Here is a 16,666-nt window from a genome sequence, read left to right as displayed (position 1 = left end):
AAACTATCTTTAATCCCGAAACACTCGTTTAGCATTCACTACTAATTACATTATTGTTCTGATATCTTTACCCAAAAAAATAGCGGCAATTTGTCTTTCATTCGACGCATTCGATGATCTTAGGCAGAAAATTTTAGGACAGAGAATCGTCGAATATTATAAATATTTACATCATTCTTTTGAAGAGTTACTCGAACAATTGCATTTCTTTGAAGAATAAAAATGAGTTCAATGATCATTTGAATCTGTATTTCCACCGAGATTTCGTGACAACATAGGTTGATTTATATTTACACGAGGGCACTAGTGATCTCACATTAGTTGTGAATCATGTTTTTCACCGTCAATTGTAGCGGTTAGCCAAAAAACCTGCAAGAATACAACAATAATCACAACATAGGTTATAACTATAGCTTAAATAGAAAATAATACTTACGGTAAAAAGCCACCACCACCGCCGTAGGAATTCGCTTGCGCATACGCATTAGACGAGGAACCTCCGAATCCACCTAAACCACCGCCAAACGATCCTGACTCGGCAGCTGCACTGGCAGCTGAACCTGTTCCTCCAAACCCACCGCCGCCGAAAGAATTTGAGTTGGCTGCAGATTTACTGAATGAAGCACTGATGCCTCCGAGCCCTATATTGAACGATGCGGATTGTGCTTCAGCATTGCTACCTCCAAAAGCTGTCGATCAGATAAAAAAAACTCTATAATTAAGCAACAGATTGTACCAAAAACTCGTCCAAACTCCATGGCCAATCCCCCAACCATGCGCGTAGCAGGCAATCGAAAATAACCGGAGCGTGCCTTTTATTATGTAATCGTGACCTAGATTACTATTCTTATTAATTTATGTTACCTGGGGCTGCAACACCAACTGCCGCCGGTGCTATGGGGGCTACTGCCACCGGGGCTACTCCGACCGGTACTACAGGAGCCACCGGAACAGGAACTGGAACCGCGAAAGGAACTACCGCCGCCCCCGGTACCACAGCCAGTGGAATTAAACCTAGTGGCGATATTGTGTTTATGATGTTTGTGTTAGTTGTTTTACTTTTATGTTTATTTTTAACTATGCTTTGCATGGAAATTTTCAAATTTGGTGACGTTGGTAAAATGCCAAATGTATGAATCTGTTTTTTACAACTATTCGTTACGAGTTAGGTATTGTATAAAATAGTAACAAAAAATATTTTGCAAAATTATTCAATAGCATCACATGTTTTTCAGTTCGATAGTACCGATTTTCTCATAGCATTTCTCAAAGATGGTTGTAAGTCAAAATGTCTACACATCACAACAGTTCGTTGCTGGCAGACAACTTCCTGTGTGCTTTCATCATACGACCGGTTTTTTTTCTATCAATATTCATGGAGAAACGACTGTCCGGTTTGCCGTTATGCGATTTCAAGGACAACTATGCGTCTTCTTTACAAAAACGTAGTGTAGATACCAAAGCAAAAAAAAACGTCAAATCCATTATCTTTCCGGGTGTGTCACCTAACCCATCGTTCACACCTGTGACATATGAGATCAATATTATGTTCTGAGAAAAATAGACATATTCCGGGTTATAGATCTGAGCTGAAATGGTCAGAGGATCAATATTCCTGAAAACTCGTTGGGGGATTTCGGGAAATCATTCAATCTTGACTAGACAGATGAAACTCCCAAAAATAATAGTTATCAACCGGTTTCCACATTATTAATGCGAAACTATGTATCACTATTCGCTTCAGAAGATATTTGAACTTCCAAATTCGCATGTGATGATTAGCAACTAAACCGGACAAACTCTAACATGTTAATCTGTGGATTGAACGACCAACACATGTAAATCTTTTATAATTAAGCGAAATATACATCAGCATCAATCCTACCAGTAAATTAGAAAGAAGGGTTTAAATGTTATATAAACATATTAAACGAACCTTGACCGTGAAGTTGGAAGTGTAGATTCATAACTTCATGTCAGTTCGTCGTATCGGAATACCAGCTGTGAAAGTGGAGTTGTTTATACTGGAGCGTCGTGAAAATTGCACATAATTTATTCATAACATATGCTACATCAAAATATTTATTCTCGAACTCTACATATGATTTAAAATAGATAATGGAAACTATCGAAAATTCTCGGCTGATTGGCCCTAGGAAAACAAAACGTTACCTAAACAAAATACTGAGAATGTACACTTTGAATAAAACTTTTCATTTAACCTCAAAAACATTTCTTCCATCGCATAATTTCTCTTGTATGTCGACTCACTTCCGACATCGATAAACTTTTCCTTTAGTTTCTTTGTAAATTTTTACTCACACCAAAGGAAGTTGTGATCGCACCATGCCAATACCATGCTGAGTTGTTATTAATGATATTGAAATCAATAAAATATCGCCCAAAAATTTGTTTTTCTAAACTCGACATATCATTTGACAAGTACTGATAAATAATCTGTTATATTATAGCTGTGTTTTACTTCTATGAATCAAAATATTGTTTCGATGATTATTTGAAGCAAGTTGTCATGTCAAAATTTTTAAAAATACCCATGCAAAGCTGTTTAGTAACATAGTGTAGTTAATACCTTTTCTCAAAGCTTTAATACCTTTTTTTAATGCTTTCGTAACAAAATCCATGCACCGTTAGAGTATCCGTAGGTTAACATCATCAACATAAAACCACAAAAAGGTAAAAGAAACACTATTGTATTTTTTCTAGATAATAATACATTCTTATACCTTTCCGATAAGCTGCATTGAAAATAATTTACACATTACATGAAAAGAGAAAAGACAGAACAAATAGAACACACAGATAAGTCACCATTTTGAAACTAGTTTCCATGACTTTCGGCATACCATGCGGTCGCAATCCAATGGCAGGAAAGAACACTTGGGGTGTTGGACTGGCTAACGATAAAACTATCGCGCTCAAGAAAACCAAAACTACTCGCATGATGATCACTTATAATGGCGAAATTTGCAACGATTCGCGAATAATACTTCAAATGCACTTCAGATCGCAAATCTTTCGTATTCGAGGGCGAACTCGTTTCTGTGCCGGCACCGAAATCGAAACGCGCGACTAGCTTTACGAAAATCAAACAACTGCTAGAAAATGCTTTTCAAAAGATGGTTTTATGAAACCTGGCCAGCATCCACGCTGTCGCTGCAGATTGTTGATGATGTGTGCGTGTGCAAGAAAACCACGCTATTTTTGTCGTTTCAGCAAAGGCATATATTTATCTCAGAGGCGTAATGGAGTTTTATTTCCAAAATGGAACATCTCAATAATAAATGAGCTCAACCGTAACCCAATATTTCTGTTTTGCAATCATGCAATTATAAAAATTGCAACTTTATGAACAAAACTATAATTGAATTACCCTTTTCTGGAGTGACTACGCCTATGTAAAGACAAGCTGGTCGGGCATACAGCCGAATGATTGATTTCTATAGCATATGAATCATTATTTATCTAAGTCTATGTTGGTTATTGTTGTTTGAATACTGTAAAACAGATTGTCATTGATCAACGTTGTAATTCATAATTCGTATTTTCGAACATATTTTTCGAATGAAAGTTATTGTATGTAACTTTGGATTTTTTTCGGAAACTTCGAATTGACTCTTCAAGACGAATGATGCATTGATTATAAATATGCCATCTCACGGTAAAAGCAGGATGGGTTCAACGATTTGTCACGTCACTAATAAGCCGATCGCCGATGCGTACGACACATTTCACATGTTGCGCTAGCTTATTGGTATGTAGTGCCTCGGACGCTTTGGAGATATCGACCTTGAGCGGCACTTAACAATCAGGTGGACCGAACAAGCCCTGTGAAGGTAGCCAGATGTAGCCTATTCAACACTAGTTTGTAACACGTTTGTTAGAGATATATGCATAGTGATCAAAAGGACAAACACTAGCTCGATGTAGGAAATCCCCAATGGTGTTCCTTAGCTGAGGTTGATCAACATTAGTGAAGTTTATTATTGATTAAGTACATGATGCTTATTGGGGAAAATATTTGGAAAATCCCTGCGGTCATCAAGAATCGTTTATTTGACTGAGTTGAGTTTTATTGTATTTCAACAAATTTTACTAACGCGACAATGGTGAATACTAGACAAACATATATGCAGTAGCGCTTAATGGTTATTATCTTTTTTTTCAAGAAAGTTTTATCTAATAATCATTAATTTAGTGATTTCATTTCAGAAACAAGAAAATAATATGTTGAAAATTAATTAATACTCTGTGCAGTTGTAATAATTTTGAAAACTAATCCCCAAAAATGGGAAAGCTTGTTTAGTATTCGATTTTGCGAATATCACAAAAAAAATCATAGTTATGTTGACAAAAGTATCTCCCAGCTAATTTTGAGCTACAATACTGGTTTAAGGATGTAGTCCTCGAATTTTCCAGAAATATTGTTCTGTACACTGAGAGGCCAACAGCTGGACTTGAGGTCGATGTTGATCTATCGAGCCAAATCGCTTGGGAGAGACCGCTAGTATCTAGTGCTAACCCTGCAATTGTTTTGGATACTAATAGTTGGCTGCAAGGTCAAGTTCCGATAGGCGGCGTACAATAGCGTTTGATGCGTGATAAACTCGGTTTCGCTTAGTAATATAAAACAGACCAAGCGTTTCGTTGGATGACGGTCTATTGATGTTCAAAATGTGTGTACTTTCAGTCCTGTACAACATATTCACTTCAGATCTTCCTGGTTTGCCTCTAGGATGCACTAAGTCATTGTGCTGCGATGACACAAGCATTTCCGAAAAAGGAAAAAGTCTTCGTGTCATATGCAGTCGATTGCAGAAAAGTTTAGATATTTTTTCTTCTTACTCGCAAAAGTGGAAAATCTCTCCCAATGCTTCTAAAACTCAAATGACGGTTTTTCCCCTTAAGACTAGGGCTTCTTTCCTCAAGCCAAACAATAACCACGTCGTCAAGATGAATGGGGTTATTTTAAATTGGTCTGACAAGGTTAAGTACTTGGGACTAATTTTCGATAAATTTTTTCAAAGAGCACATTGAGAGTATACAAGCCAAGTGCATCTAATATACGGAATGTTTATATCCTCACATTAACAGGAATTCTAAACTCTGTTTAAAAAACAAACTTTTGATTTACAAACAAATTTTCAGATCAGCAATGCTTTATGCTGTACCGATCTGGTCAAGTTGCTGTTCGACAAGGAAGAAAACTTTCTAAAGGATTCAGAATAAAATTCTGAAAATGATTTTGAAGCGTCCTCCTTGGTTTGGTACACTCGAATTACATAGACTTACTGGTGTTGAACCATTAGAAGCTATGTCAAATAAAATTATTAACAATTTTCGACAAAAATCGTTGCAATCCTCAATTGCTACGACAAGCTTTCTTTATAGCCAATAAGTTAGCAATTAAGTTAGTTGTAAGTTTACTTCCCCTTTTTTGAGAAGTAGGTTTAAATCCCTACGAACGATAAGTCCTAATTGCGAAAGCAAACAAATCCTAACAATTAAAACTACAAATTTCAAACAGTGTTGAGAAGTCACCATTTGTGATTGGACACACATACTCATTACTTACTAATATTTGTCATAAATCCTTAAGCTACTAACAAATCCCTTTAAAAAAAAATAAAAAAATGTGTGTACTTTCATTCAAGACATTCGCGCGATGACCGACGAACTCGATAACTTTAAGAGGGAATCATCAACGGAAACATCACCATCGGAAAAGGAGATGGCTACGTTGGGTGGGATGAGTGGTTACTTAGCAGTAACGAGAATGGTCTGATATTGATACCCGTCATCGCAGTCAGATTCCGGGCACTATACGCAGCGAATGATTTAGTGCAAGGTTTCAATAAGAAAGAGAAGACTCTATATTCAGTAAAACTAGCTTTTTTCGGTTCGGAAGATCTAGCCAAATGATTAAAATTAAAAAAATCATTTTTAAATTGAATGAGTGAATAACAATATTCTATAAAATACCCAAACAATTAACCCTCTAGTGCCCAAAGCTGCCATTTGGCGGGCTTCAGTTAAACCTCTAAAATGCTTCAATAGATACTTAAAAAGTGTTTATAATGATTCATAGTGATTTTACCGAAGCCCGTCTAGAAATAATCTTGGGCACTAGAGGGTTAAACTGTTTTATTTCTAGAGGACGCAACATTTCATATTCAATTTGATAACTTCGGCGGAATAGAAAATTTTGCACAAGAGTTGGTGAAACTCTTAATGAAAATTGATAAGAAGCCGAATAACTCGAAAAAGACATGCTGTCTTCTGGGGCCGTTCTCAAACCACGGGGTCATATTTTGATTAATTTTTCAGAAATCATATTGGGGAGTCCCAACTTACTATAGTAAAAAACTGTAGTAAAAACACGGTTGTGGAAAGCCGAAAATAATTTTAATTTTTTTTTGTTCAATTAGAACAATACAAGCTCGCGTCATGAAAAACACATTGGAGAAAAGTCAGGGTTTAGGTCCGGTCTATAATGGATTAAGAAAGTCGTAATTGACTATTTTTCGAAGAAATGCACTCCGAGACAAAAAAAAGCATTAGAAATTTTTTAAAAGTAGTATGTTATTCTTTCTGATTATCAAAAAGATAATATTAATTTCCAATCCAATTCTGCAAATATATGTGCAATTATGTAAGATTTTTTTTAAATTTGAATATTAAACATAACTTGTCCACAATCATTACGTGAATTCCATAAAAAAATAGTAATAATCCTTTTTTCAGAAACAAATAGATTGATTTTTGAATAACATTTCATTATTTCAAACCATAACTAAAGGTATTTTAAAATATGCTACTTTGTTCAGTATACCTATTATGATTTTTAATACAGTGCTGTTTCGATTTTATCACGGTCAAAAAACATCTTCCCGTGAATTGGGTGAATCTGATTTTTATATATTAGCTGAAAAATATTTTCGTTGGGCCCTCTTTCCTTAAAAAAATTAGAGATAAGAAAATTTCAAATTTTGAAATGACTTGACGCTTCGCTGGAAGGCCTGGGGCATTTGCCCCCTTTTCGTCCCCCTCAAATCCGGGGCCTGGGCTGAGAGAGACCGAATGTATTACCTGGGCTTCGCTTTGCTATTCCGTGTCACACTTTTCGCTTAGAGGTATGGTGAAAAAAAAATCCAATAATCGTGCCAATTTTGAAATATTTAAATGATAATTAATAAGTCCTTAGATTTATCGTTTTAGTATTTCTTTTATTTTAAATATCTACAAATGTTTTTTCATCATATCGCAAATTTGTATTTTTTTCCAAAAATTGAAAAAGTTTTCATTAATGCTTTTTTCAGTTTCTAAATCATGAAATAAACTGCTCGAAAACGCTTCAATGACAATTCGCCCATATACCAATTGACATTCAAGCGATTCAGAGCGATTCTTATTCTCCATTTAATAATCGACGGACATGTAGTTTTTTAAAAAAAAAATTGTTTTTGTCCAGAAAATTACACTCTTTTAGCTAATAAATAAAAATCAGAAATCAGTGAATAGCTAAAAACCCAATGGGGTTTGTTTGCTACTCACGGATTTCTGGTTTTTATATATCAGGTAAAAGAGTGTAATTTTTTGAGCAAAACGTGATTTTTAAAAATTTTATATCATTGTCTTTCGATTTTAAATGAAAAATAAAAATTGCTCCCAATCACGTTTTGCTTATAAAATGCAGCTCTTTTAAAAATAACACATAAAAAACTGATACAGCTAAACAACCCAATTAGGTCCTAAAGCTATTCTACACTCAAAATATTTTTCACATTATTGTTACGTGAAATTTCCTGTACTTCTTCATTTTCTTCCATTTTGCATGATTTATGTGACAAACATAACATCTACGTGAAAATCATATGCAAACTATGTTTTATCACGTAGCATCTACGTCAAAACAGAATGAAGTATCGCGGGAACTCTCCGTGCGAAAATACACAGAAATCAAAATGGCGAAGCTGTTGTGTAATTCAGTCTCTGAACACAAAAAGGAATTTCTCGATGACTTGCCAATAAGTGAGCTTCAGAAAACCATAAGAATCCTTTACAGATTTCACACAGATTCAGTTTAAATGAGGAGGAATTACCTGAACATAAACAGTTGCAGTTAACAGTAATTATCGCCGGCAAATGTCGCAATATCATTTTGTCACTTTGCATGTCGTTAAATTCATTTACGAATTGGCGATTTTGCATGCCCGTGCGACTTATCATGCAACATATTTGGGTAATTTCTGAAACTATTTTCAGTCTATCAAGAATTTGGGAAACCGCGATAGAAAATTTTATGTTGCATAAAACGTAGTAGCTATCAGACAATCAAATGCTTTTCACTTTACCGGTAGTTGAATTCTACGTGAAACTCACATGAAATTCATATGTCTACTGAATAAGATTCACATGATAAATAATCTCAACATCTCATGATGAACTCAAATGACAATCACGTAAAATCTACGTGAAAATGACAGTGGAAAATATTCACATAACTTTTCCGGTAAATATAACGTGAAAAATATTTTGAGTGTAGTTTTTATGAAAATGCAATTCTAACACGCTATGTACCTACCAACTCCTGTAAAAACATAACCTCAAATTAGAAACTAAACCGGATCTCATATATTTTCAAATTCATATGTATTTTCTTGACAGTAAGCAGTCTACTAGATGCTGCTGAAAGTTTCTAACCAGCTGTATTTTTTTTAACGCCAAGAACATCCATTTTACGCAAATATCACACGAAGAAGTGTATATCAGCCTTGGCTAAAAATTAAATTTATCATCATTTTCCTAGTTCTGAAGTTCAAATCCAGAAGTCGCACGGTCGTTTTTAGTTTTGCGTTAAATTGCCAATAACAGCATATTAAACTGTAGTTCAAACGAGTTCCGTTTCATAGCAGCTCTACAAGCTAGAAATCAACAAATTGTTTTGCGGGACATTATTCTTTGTAAATATAAATATCGAGTGTTTCAGTAAAAAAATGAAACTCATCAAGTTACTATTAGCGAATTTCTTTGTTCCACAGGGTCAGTGAAAATCTACCCAGGAATAAAGAAACAACATCGCGATTTACGACACAAGTAAAATGGAGATGCCAGATAACTGTTTACGAACTAAGCACGTGCGATGGTGGGCTGATACTAACAAATTTTACGGTGCGCTTCGGGCAGCACGTCATGTCAATACTAGGTCCAAATCAAGCAAATAACTGGGGGGTATTGACAGCAGTCAGTTTGGCTCCAGCTCAAAACGAGATGAGCTGGTGGGATAAAAAGAGAGAGAAAAACGAGTTTAAATTCACTAAAGTACGAGTTCCTTTGAAAACTTGACTCTCTCCAAATCTGTGCATGCTTGAATAAATCTTTCACCATCTTTGGGTTCAGAAGACGTTTTTCTAAAAATATAGAGCTTGAAAATTGAAAAGTTAAGTTGAAACCTACCGTGGGAGCTGGTGAAAATCAGGTTTCCTTGAAAATACGTACTTTAGTGAATTTAAACTCGTTTTTCTCAAAATATTTGCATGCTACAATAAATATTTAAACGCGTATGGACTCAGGAGACCTTACTTCAAAAATGTAGAGCTTAAAATTTGTTATTTGTTTTGTTATTTGAATTTTTCTAAAAATACGTAGTTTTGTGATTACGTACTGAAATAATTTGGAAACTTCAAAATTCACACTTACATATCATATCTCAATTACCTGACATGATTTGATACATGGAGCAATTGATACGTATGAAAATTCCCAGATTCCAAGAATACACTTGCGTTTCACTCAGGCCTTAGACGCGCCTATGCTTTTGCACTGGGTTGTATGTGACTTTTTTGTGGCTCCATTTCCATTTTGAACCCACTGTGGTTCCAATATTTTGCTTGTTATTTTTCGGCCATAGAAAAATGGCGTCTTTTCATAGGCCTGGTTTCACTTCACAGCACAAAATCAAGTGTCTCACACTTCGGTTTGCCATGTCTTGCATACCAAAACCAATCTTTTTACACTCAATGTTAAAACTCGTCAAATGTCAAAATACCGTGAATTCGATTAAAAATCGATATGGGTTGACCTGTTAAAATCAGGGGGCTGGTACCAGCGTCTCTGGTACCCACTTTTTGGTTGGTTTGCCCTAAAACAAGTGAAATAGAGTAAACGTCCCATTTTGTCGGTAGATTTATACTCGAGTAAATCCCAACAAACAATTCTGTTGATTTATTGCTTGTTAAGCTTTTATTAGGCGGGTTTTGGCTGAACTAAAGCTTAATCAGTCGTTATACAACCAAATTGTTTGTTGGGATGTCGTTTTAGATGCGAAAAAACAAGAGCTCAATATTTTTGTTTTCAGTACAATGTGCACTTTCAATGATTAAGATAAGTTTTGTAAGCATTTGAAATGAAATATTACCACCGTGATGAATTTATGATTGGTTGGCAAAATGTTGACGTTTATAGGCCCCTGCACGCTCCCTAAAATGAAATCAAAAATGATTAGAAAACAATTCATTTCCATAAAAAGTGGAACAACACGAAAATTGAGTAACTCTGTTGTTATTCAATATATAATATTCATTGAGTAACCCATAGTATAGGCAAATACTGTGTATTTATTTTTCAGAATGATGTATACAATTGAACTCATTTTTTGTGTTTAATAAAACTCATTTAGTTCTTAAAAAATATAAGTTTATGTGTACAAAATTATCCATTTATTGAATTTAAAACTACTAAGTTTTAAAATTAAAACCTACACAGATTTAGATTTTGAAACTATCAAGTTTTTGAATAGAAAAATATTCATTTTTGAATTTAAAACTAACCATTTTCAGAATTTCAAAGTACTCAGTTTAAGAATTGAAAACCACTCAGTTTTAAATGCGATGTTAGCGTAGAGAGGGAGATTTGTGCCGGTAACAGTCAGAACAAAACAAAACTTAGGTTACATTCTATCTGAACGGTGTCTAATTATATTTATTTTTTAAGTATATTTTGCTCTTTTTTTGTGATGCATAACCACTTGATATTTTACTCTCCCACAATCTTCCTGATGACACGAACAACCTGAAAGCTCTTGGTTCTTTAGAATGAATAATGAAAAAAGTTTATATGTGTACCTTAAAGTTTTTTAAAATGTCCGTGACCACCTTCCCAGCGATTCTCATTTTTTGGAATCACTCAAACAGCCACAAGAACAGATAACACGGCCGCAAAGGCTAAATAATGGCGCACAAATGTTGAATCATGGTGCCGCCTTTTCACTCGTGTCAAATAATGGTGTCGTTTTTTCATGCTTGGTAATCAAAATTGAGTTATAGTGGTAAATTCAAAAATGAGTTATTCTAGATTAATCTAAAATCAGTGTAAAAATTACACAGAATCACCAAATGCGGTATTCATTTTTTGACGTTTCCATGCAACTTATGAAATTGAATTAAAACTAATTCATTCGCCGTGTTACTTTTCACGAGCGTGTGGTAAAAATGATTGGGCAGGTTTATTGATATTCATGTGTAAAGGGCATTTGGTGTGCGCGAGTGATTTTTTTTCAGTGTATGGATTTTCAACCTTTACCGTGAAGCTGAACAACCCAATTTTTAAGCATATATTTATTTCGTAATTTGTTATGTTTCCAGTGTTAAACTTTTGGACTAGGCTCTCGGTCTCATATCTGTCAAAGTTTGTTTACATGTGGCGTGGGTTGAGTTTTAGAGATTTCCGTAATCCGTATTTTCTTACAAGTTATTTGAAACTAATTGACAATGAGTACACTGAACTTGCTTAAAACATCATTCACTAGTGCGATTACCATTTCACGTCATTACGCCTTTAAATCCGACTTGAAAATTAAATGGGTTCGACCGGAAAAAATACCATGCTTCAAACCACAGAAAAGCGGTGACCTGCAACCTATTCGACCATTCGCTGGCAATGAAGTTCTGAAGGACTATAAATCTTCCAAAGAGCTGGAAAAGTAAGTACATTTTTGTTAAATTTCTTCAATTGTTACTCAAGGCTGTACTCAAACTAAACAGTTCAGACGATGCGGTTAAAAACCTTTTTACGATTGAACATAACCGTCGAAGAGAAATGCTGGAAAATTTCAAGGAGGAAATGGTTAAACGGGTCCAACGGCATGATTTAGATTACGGCTCTATAGAAGCAAAATGTAGGTATCATTAATTGTTTGTTACCAATTAAGCAAACTATGTGGTTTCCTTTGCAGTGGGATTGATGACTGCTCAGATAAGAAGCTTGCAAGAGGTAATGGAGAAATTTCCTCGGCAATCTCGTTCAAAAGTATACCTAAAGGAACTGATTGATAAGCGAAAAAAGTTTTTACGTTATCTGAGGCGTTGGGACTATCGAAGGTTTGAGTATGTGCTGGAAAAACTGGATCTCGTGTATAAGCCCTGCCCTAGGTGAGCTTCCACAGCATAAAACGCCACATGTGTTTATATATGCTTTGTTTTTAGTCACTTTCATTGGATCACACGCAAGGATTCTCTACGTAAACTTACCGATATTCATTGCAATGAAATTAAAGAGAGCCGATTGCAGAACTATCGTTTATTTTTGGAATCCCAGCAATTGGACTTCCTTGAGAATAAGTTGAAAAATCTAGAACACATAAGAAAAGAGCAACAGGAGTGTAAAGTACCAATAACGGTGACTGCCGAGCAAATTCAAGCTGTCAGGAAACAGTACGAAGAATTGAAAGAAAAACGAAAGTCTTTGGAAAAGAAAGATGAAGAAGAAGAATGAAATGTTCATATAAAACCTTTTGTTTATTTCATGTATAAAATAAAATAATAGTTTCTAATAGAGTATTGAATGTGTATAATTTTTCGATTAAGTACATTGAGCTTCAACAATTTAGAAGCAATTGAATTGAAAGCTTCAGTGATTTGTTGCAGTCTATTAGACAGATGATTCCTTACGAATGTCTTAAACGACTTATTGTCTTAAACATTTGCAAAACAAAATATAATATTAAAATTATTGTCTTATATAGCATGTTAGCCTAGTTAAAAATTGCTTTCTTTACAAACTGGTCATGGCTGGAGGTCGAGCATACGCTTTGGGTATAAAGCCGTACTTGCGTGTTTTCGGCGCATACGCCCAGAGCCATCCATCGACGGTCTGGTTGTTCAAATCAGCGTAGATCCAATCGCCACGTCGAACCGACAAATCGTCGGGGGCTTGTGCCTGTTAAAAAAAATTTGTTAAGTTGCAAGCTAACGTTTTGTATGTACCATGGAACGGGGTGAAATTGATCAATTTTCATAACAATTTCCTATTAACTAGCTTCATGTACATTTTTCCCGAAATAGTATAATTTTCAAACAAGTACTGGTATGTGCTCCAGTAAACCTCTATGGCTATTGGTGAAATTTCTATCGTCTTCTTTATGAAATAAATTCGATAATTCTATAAGGTAAATTGGGTAAATTGGGGTGAAATTGATCACCATTGAAATCCATACATTCTTTTGACAATGTGCTTTTTTTTCGATATGCTAAAGATAAATGATGATTTCTGTACTGAAAAATATCATTAACAGCTAGTTTGGAAACGAAATGATGATTTGTCAGGTGAAAATTTATTTATTTTGGTTCACGAGCTGCTTGTTGCTAAATTTGCTTTTATTTGATCGTCGTTAGACCGATTTCAATTCGGTTGTTGCTAAAGCTCAAAAACTAGCTCTGAAATTAAAATCTTTGTGGTTTCCTGCGTATTCATCAGTATTTCTTTAATTTCTTTTCCAAATTTAACGTAATTAACCCTCAACTAAGATTACTTTAAGTAAATTCAATACTTTTTTTTTATTTGGAAACTTGTTTGGTCAAATTTGATTGAGTTTTGACTGAGTTATAAGAATTTTTCAAGGGGGTTAACTTTGACAGGTATGTGAATCATGCAAAAGTTGCGTTTAAGGACACGTTAACATGGCCTAGTATTGTAAATACAATATCTTTTGATTAGTATTTTTTATCACGAATTTTCAGGTGATCAATTTCACCCCACTGATCAATTTCACCCCATTCCACGGTACATTACTAAACTTGAAACATTGAAAATTTAAGTGAATTGTTACCTTATAATCATACAGCATTACGAGTTCTGTACCATGATACCTCAAGTCATCTGAGCCAATACCCGGTTGTTGTTGTGTGCCATTCAGATTTGCATTGCCATTTCCTCCTAAAATATTAACCTGGGCGATATTAGCGTTGGGATCAATTGCTCCTACATTGATGGCATTGTTGGTCGCGTTCGCTCCGGTGGAATTTTGTTTCGTTTGACCCTGAAGAATATTTTCAGCAGGGTATACAAAACCAGACGGAATAAAACCTTCTTGACCGTCACTCCTCACTATCCAGAACCATTCTGGATCTTCACGATTCAGCACTGTAACAAATTCTCCTCGTTCTACGGAAACGTCATTTTCATCACGGGCAATGAACGTATATAAAACAATATAGCGACCACTAGGGTCCTTGGAAAATGGCAAGAAATCAGGCTCGGAACTAAGACTCGCCTGCGAGTGTTTAAGAGAGTTGGTCAAACCGACCAATCCAGGAGTGCTGTCGTCAATTACATCGATGTTAATGTCCGGAATACCGTCCGTTAGATCATTGTTCGCCAAACCGGATATGTCACGGGGTAATTTCTTTTTGATGGCCAAATCGGCCAACTGGGTATTAAAAGGAGCGCAGTACGAATGAGGGATGAATCCTTCCTGTCTGGTATCTTGCCCAATCACATAGACCCAATCGTTTTCACGATAGAGAATGTTCACTATTTGTCCTCGTTTCACTTCCAACTCATCATCAACGCAAGGAGTGAAGTCATGCAAAACTACCATTTTACTATCCGGACTAAGTCCATGTTCCTTCTCGATGCCAACCCGAACCAGTGTTTCAATGCTGGCCGATCCTGTGATACGACCCATTCCATGGTTTAAACCTAAGCTGCTTGAAAGGTCTTTGTCAATATCGCTCCCAATTGCTAAAAAAAAGGAAGAAACAAAATCTTTAGTGCTCTTGAACTACGTGAGAAACTTTTTGATTAATAGTAGAATAGTAGATGAATCACGCAATTGTTTTTATTGAATAACTTGAACATACTCATTATTTCAACAGCCCTCAATAAAACTTGGAGCTGCTTTTAGTTTAATTATTTAGACAGATGATGTTGAATCCAACATCTGTACTTGAAGCTACATTTTCTATGTAAGGTTTGGCCTTATAATACTACTTGGATATTGGAAATTTTATTATTTTGCTTGAATTTCAATGTAGGCCTTTACATAAACAAATGTTTCATATATTTTTAGAAGAAACAACGAAAAAACATGTGAAATATCTGTCTAGACATCAAGATCAGCAAATAGATACTAGTAATTGATCATTTTAAGCACCTTCTTGTAATTTTTCTTTTTTTTTATGTCAAGTAACAACGCAAATCCACATAATCTGCGACTAATGAAAGAATGCAGCATCCAACAGCAACAGGTAATTATGTCAGTGACCTGTTATTGAATGAAATTTTTCTAGCAGCGCTGCTGTTGATAATGTCATTATTTTTTTAATACTCGTTTCTTTTCTTTTATAGCCTTATCCACCCTACACGAATTTAGGTTTGAAGGGCAGAATATCTCCAAATTATTCGCAGTTAAGCACTTACGTTTTTTCTTTTTTCCTCGCCGAATGCGAACTGGACACAGGAAAGCCATAGCGAGCAATATTCACTACACACAGAGAAACATTTTAACGATTGTTTCCGCAACTAATAGAACAATTTGAGCAATAAAATGATTGAAGCGATGAGCTGTACAAAAAGAATGGAATTTATTTTGACGATACAGCCATAGCTTAAACGTCACTATCAGTTTGACATATCTGACGTAAACTTAACCAAAAGGCGCACAAATGGCGAAAGCGTAGATTACGTTCCGGGCACCGATGCTGAATTCATTACCCAATAAAAAAAATAAAAAAAAAATAAAAATGTTAAAAATTAAAGACCGACATTTGCAATTTACTATTCCTTCTAATATGAATAGCAAGGAATAAATAATATATAAAAATTGCTAACCTGAAAAATAAAGAGCCAATCTGGGTAACTCTCGTGTCTCTGAATATCCATCCTTAAACTTTTTTCTCACCGCAAATATACACTTGATTGTTGCTCGGTCCCACCTTTCATATATATTTCTTGATGAGAATCATCTGGAAATTTGGAGTAGTATTGAGTTAATTAGAGTAACTCCCAAGCAAAAGAGTAACACAAATAACAGTAAGTAAATTTTTGTTTTTAAGAGTTTTTCTGAAAAAAAAAGTGAAAAATAATGAGCAAATCTGAGCAACTCTCGTGTCTCTGAATATTTATCCTTAAACTTTATCCCCACTGCGAATAAAAACATGAATGTTGCTCGATCTCACGGCTCATATATTTTTCTTGTTCTCAAGGGAATCGAAGATGTGAATCATCTGGAAGTTTCGGAGTAATATTGAGTTATTTATACCCCGTTCACACTACACCGCATATTCCTGATATCAGGCGGTTCGTGCTATCAAGGTCATATCACCATCCATATCACCTGATATCCTATACAATTGAGCTGCCATCGGATATC

At 35.1% G+C, this 16,666-nt stretch overlaps 3 protein-coding genes across 3 annotated transcripts; 1 reads left to right on the top strand and 2 right to left on the bottom strand.

Annotated features, from left to right (window-relative positions):
- Positions 1 to 245: 245 nt before the first annotated feature.
- Positions 246 to 3,099, bottom strand: LOC129725156 (PE-PGRS family protein PE_PGRS33-like). The gene is made up of 4 exons (XM_055680646.1): positions 2,865 to 3,099; positions 865 to 1,014; positions 437 to 689; positions 246 to 369 (listed from the first exon to the last, which is right to left on the bottom strand). Exons 1-4 carry the CDS (start codon positions 2,959 to 2,961, stop codon positions 357 to 359), a joined length of 513 nt encoding a protein of 170 aa, XP_055536621.1. The 5' UTR covers positions 2,962 to 3,099; the 3' UTR covers positions 246 to 356.
- Positions 3,100 to 11,690: 8,591 nt separating this feature from the next.
- LOC129724689 (28S ribosomal protein S15, mitochondrial) lies at positions 11,691 to 12,854 on the top strand. The gene is made up of 4 exons (XM_055679794.1): positions 11,691 to 11,998; positions 12,060 to 12,193; positions 12,251 to 12,446; positions 12,501 to 12,854. The coding sequence occupies exons 1-4, from the start codon at positions 11,787 to 11,789 to the stop codon at positions 12,787 to 12,789; spliced, it is 831 nt and encodes a 276-aa protein (XP_055535769.1). The 5' UTR covers positions 11,691 to 11,786; the 3' UTR covers positions 12,790 to 12,854.
- On the bottom strand, positions 12,794 to 15,917 carry LOC129724688 (SH3 domain-containing protein Dlish). Its single transcript, XM_055679792.1, has 3 exons — positions 15,715 to 15,917; positions 14,123 to 15,036; positions 12,794 to 13,233 (listed from the first exon to the last, which is right to left on the bottom strand). The coding sequence occupies exons 1-3, from the start codon at positions 15,761 to 15,763 to the stop codon at positions 13,069 to 13,071; spliced, it is 1,128 nt and encodes a 375-aa protein (XP_055535767.1). The 5' UTR covers positions 15,764 to 15,917; the 3' UTR covers positions 12,794 to 13,068.
- Between the last annotated feature and the right edge of the window lie 749 nt (positions 15,918 to 16,666).

This window comes from Wyeomyia smithii, chromosome 2 (assembly GCF_029784165.1).
Source record: "Wyeomyia smithii strain HCP4-BCI-WySm-NY-G18 chromosome 2, ASM2978416v1, whole genome shotgun sequence".
Lineage (NCBI taxonomy): Eukaryota > Metazoa > Arthropoda > Insecta > Diptera > Culicidae > Wyeomyia > Wyeomyia smithii.
Note: the sequence above shows the minus strand (reverse complement) of the source record. Positions and strands in the feature narration are given on the sequence as shown.